General features: G+C 38.5%; 1 protein-coding gene across 1 annotated transcript in view; it reads right to left on the bottom strand.

Moving 5' to 3' along the window:
* The window catches only part of Rnf169 (ring finger protein 169), a 120,457-nt gene that overhangs the window by 14,521 nt on the left and 102,308 nt on the right, over positions 1 to 3,628 (bottom strand). The window contains exon 5 of the mRNA XM_023716644.1: positions 819 to 937. Within this exon, the coding sequence (XP_023572412.1) occupies positions 819 to 937 (119 nt within the window). The remainder of the gene's footprint in view (positions 1 to 818; positions 938 to 3,628) is intronic.

Below are 3,628 nucleotides of genomic sequence, written 5' to 3' on the forward strand. Positions count from 1 at the left end.
CCCTCCCCCCTCCCCCTTCCTTTCCTCCCCTCCTCTGTGCATCCTATCTTCCTTCCATCTAGCTCTTCACTAACCACCCTTCTCCAATATTCAGTATCCATCCATTTCCTTTCTCCTTTCCTTCCCAGGACCTACAAAGTCCAAAGGACCAAAAGTCTTAAAAACTTTTTAGTTTGCCTCCCTGAAGCCCATGAAGACATATAGATCTAGACATTTAAAATGAAATTGACTTTGGCTTCACTTCCCACTAAGAGCATTAAAACCCACAGGAAAGGGCTGGAGAGATAGCTCAGCAGTGTAAGCATCTGCCTGGCAAGTGCAAGAAGCCAGGTTCAATCCCTGGTACTGCATGCCGAGCCAGCCCAGAAACCCTGGGTGTGCCACGCTGGCCACTGAAACATGTGGTGCTATCCCAGTGCTGGGGTGGCTGAGACAGGAGGATCTCTGCGAGTTCCAAGCTGCATAACAAGACCCTATACCAAAAAAACCCAAACCAAACCAACCAAACAAACAAACAAAAAAACCCAAAAGAAAAATTCTGGATATTGTCACACTAAAGGAGATTTGTTTCCACCCAGGTTAAAAGGTTAACTCTATAAAGCAGAAAAATTAGCACAATTCTACCCCATGGGTGCTAGAAATAGATAGGTATTATTTTTATTTTAAAAATTTAGGTCAATCCTTGAAAACCTACCACCCACTTCGTTGTACCTCTTCTACCTCCCTCAAAGGGGTACCACAAATACCTTTGTTTACCAGTCCCTTTCACCCACCAGCAAATCAAAGAACTCTGACTGAATTCAGGATTAGTTTCTTACCCTGCCAGGAAAGCTATGGAGTAGGAGTTGTTCTTGGAAACAAACGCTGAACGATGTGGCTGTGTCATCTGGCCTTGGGAAGGTTCTTCATTCTCTGAATCTGAGAGACGTGCAAGGCACTGGGAGAGAGATAAAGGAGACAAGATTGTCTATGTGTGGTTCCTATAGAATCTACCCTAGGTACACGTTCAGATCTCTAGGTCAGATTGGGCGTGATGGTGCGCACCTGTAATCCCAGTTCTTGGGAGGCTGTAAACAGGTGGATCACTATGAGTCAGATCTAGTAGTGAGACCTGAACACCCTGTAGACCCTTCCCTAAAATACAGAAAAAAATAAATAAAACAAATCTCCAAGTCACTTTTCTTAAGTTCTAATCTAAGTCTCCATATGTCTTCTAGGGATCCCAATATTAAATGTAACTCAAATTCACAATATCCAAAATCAAACTTAACTATTCCTCTTCTCTAAACTCCACTACTAACCCTCTAAAAACCTCAAGCTCATCTATGATCATTGTTTTCCTTGCTTTGAAGTCATAATAACATTGGTATAAAGGTTCTGGGTACTCCAATATTTATATACATTTACTTAATTATTCTTTTGGTTCCATTAGAACAGATTTATCACTGTATCTTTCACTTTGTTAAGTACACTCTGAGTACTTAATTTTCTTAGGCCACAGAGTAAATAAGTGACTTAAACTTGCTGATTCTTAAATTCAGAGCAACCATCATCAAATTGTTTCCACGCAATTTCCCCACTCTACTCTGCTCCTAAAATGTCTCTCAGATCTAACTCATCCCATTTACATTCATTAGCAGTGCCTTACCTGAGAGCCTCATTACCTTCTCTCTCGACTACTGCAATAATCTATGTACTGATCTCATTTTCCTTAGAGTTTTTTTTTCCCTCAAATACTATTTCTTCTGTTCTACCAAGAATGACTCTCCTGACACACAGAGAGAATCCTTTTGCTCCCTTGATTAACTGTTGGTGACTCCAGGATCAAATCAAAACACCTCAGCCTGACAGACCCTTCACAAACTAGACCCAATCTTCTTTCATGGCCTTTCTCCCACCACTTCTGCACACAAAATTTGAGCTCTAGTATAAGCAGACTACCTTTTACTTTCTACATGTACCATAGTCTTTCAAAACCTCTACTCTTTAGAACATGCTATTCCCTTCACCTTAAATTGCCTACCTGCATTTTCTGCCTATAAAACTACACATTAGCTTTTAACAGTAATCTTAAAAAGTCACTTTCTCTGAGGCTTCCAAATTCTCCTACAGGTTTTTTTTTCTATTGTACACCCATTTTTTCTTTGTGTACACTAATTCATTTATCTCTATTTTCATTCAGAGTTCCTTTTTGGAGTTTTTCAATTTACATCTGAAATTTCAAAATTCCAAAGTCAAACTATTTCATTATGTACGCCTTTTACACAGTGAGAATGAAAATTCATTCATTTATTTATTTATAGCCAAATCTTGGAAACAATCAAGATGCCCATCACATGAGGAATGTTTGAAAAAGATGTGGTATTTTTATACAATGGAGTATTACTCAGCTATAAAGAATGATAAACTTGAAGATTTTACATTTAAGTGGATGCCACTTGAAGATATACTCATAAGTGAAATAAACCAGACCCACATGTGTAAATATCATATAGTCTCACCAGTGTAAGAAATCAAAAGAAGAAATACAAAGAGAAAGGTATAACACAACTGAAAGGAAAGTGAGAACTTGAGGACTGGACAATGAGGAGAGGATAGGGAGAAAAGCTGGGAAACAGGACTAGGACAAAGCCATACACTTGTATGCACAAGATGGCAAGGCAATAACCCTGAGAAACATCAGCAGGTTTTTGAAACTGGCAGTAAATTGGTAGGATTCTCAATCTGACTAAACATATATGCTGATACCTGTGAACCAAACAAATGCACTGAAAATAGCAATGTGTAATAGAAGGGTCACACTTGGAATGCCTGTCATTCTGGTCTTCTAAATACATACTTCATGTCACGACATACCAATTATTACCATATTGTCTCACAAGTAAAAGGGTTTGTTTTGTGTTTTGTTTTTCTTTTTTCAAATGGATAATAAATGGAAAAAAAAAAAAAGGCCGGGGAGGTAGTGCTGTAGAATAAGTGCTTGCCTGGCAAGTGCAAGGGCCTGAGTTCAATCCCTGGTTCCACAAAAAATAAATAAATAAATAAATAAACAAACAAACAAACAAGAAAAAGAAAAACAATGTCACAGAACTGTTCTGCTACAATGCTGTATATGGTTAGATTTCAAAATTTCTGTGTAAAAATATGTTTATTGCTATTTGTTAATTTTTTTCTTCATATTCTGTAAGGACTTAAATTTCAACACATCAATACATGATGGAAGATATTTAGACAGATAGTTAGGGTAAAACGAACTGCATATGTTGCAGGATACTAATAAGCCTCTCTTCTGGAGGGTTAACAACCTAAGTTTGCAGATCAAAAATTGGAGAAAAGGAAGGTTACACAGTCCGCCAACATTTTGGCCCTAGCCTTTCAAGGTCAGTGAGGACTGAGGACATAGGGGAACCTGTACTGTAACATCATGTAACTCAGTTGTGCTCCAAATTTTCTAAGCAAGGAGATTATGGGGCCAAAGAGGAATGTGATCGATGATGTATAGTGTGCCTAAGGAGAGTCACATGGAGAGAAAACTTTCAGGTTTTCCAAGAGAGCAAATTGGTCAAGCATTGGCTGTGACTCATCCACATGGCTGACACTGACAAAGGATCTACAAAGTGCAGTACAG

The sequence above is a fragment of the Octodon degus genome, unplaced genomic scaffold (genome assembly GCF_000260255.1).
Source record: "Octodon degus isolate 3935 unplaced genomic scaffold, OctDeg1.0 scaffold00049, whole genome shotgun sequence".
Classification (NCBI taxonomy): domain Eukaryota; kingdom Metazoa; phylum Chordata; class Mammalia; order Rodentia; family Octodontidae; genus Octodon; species Octodon degus.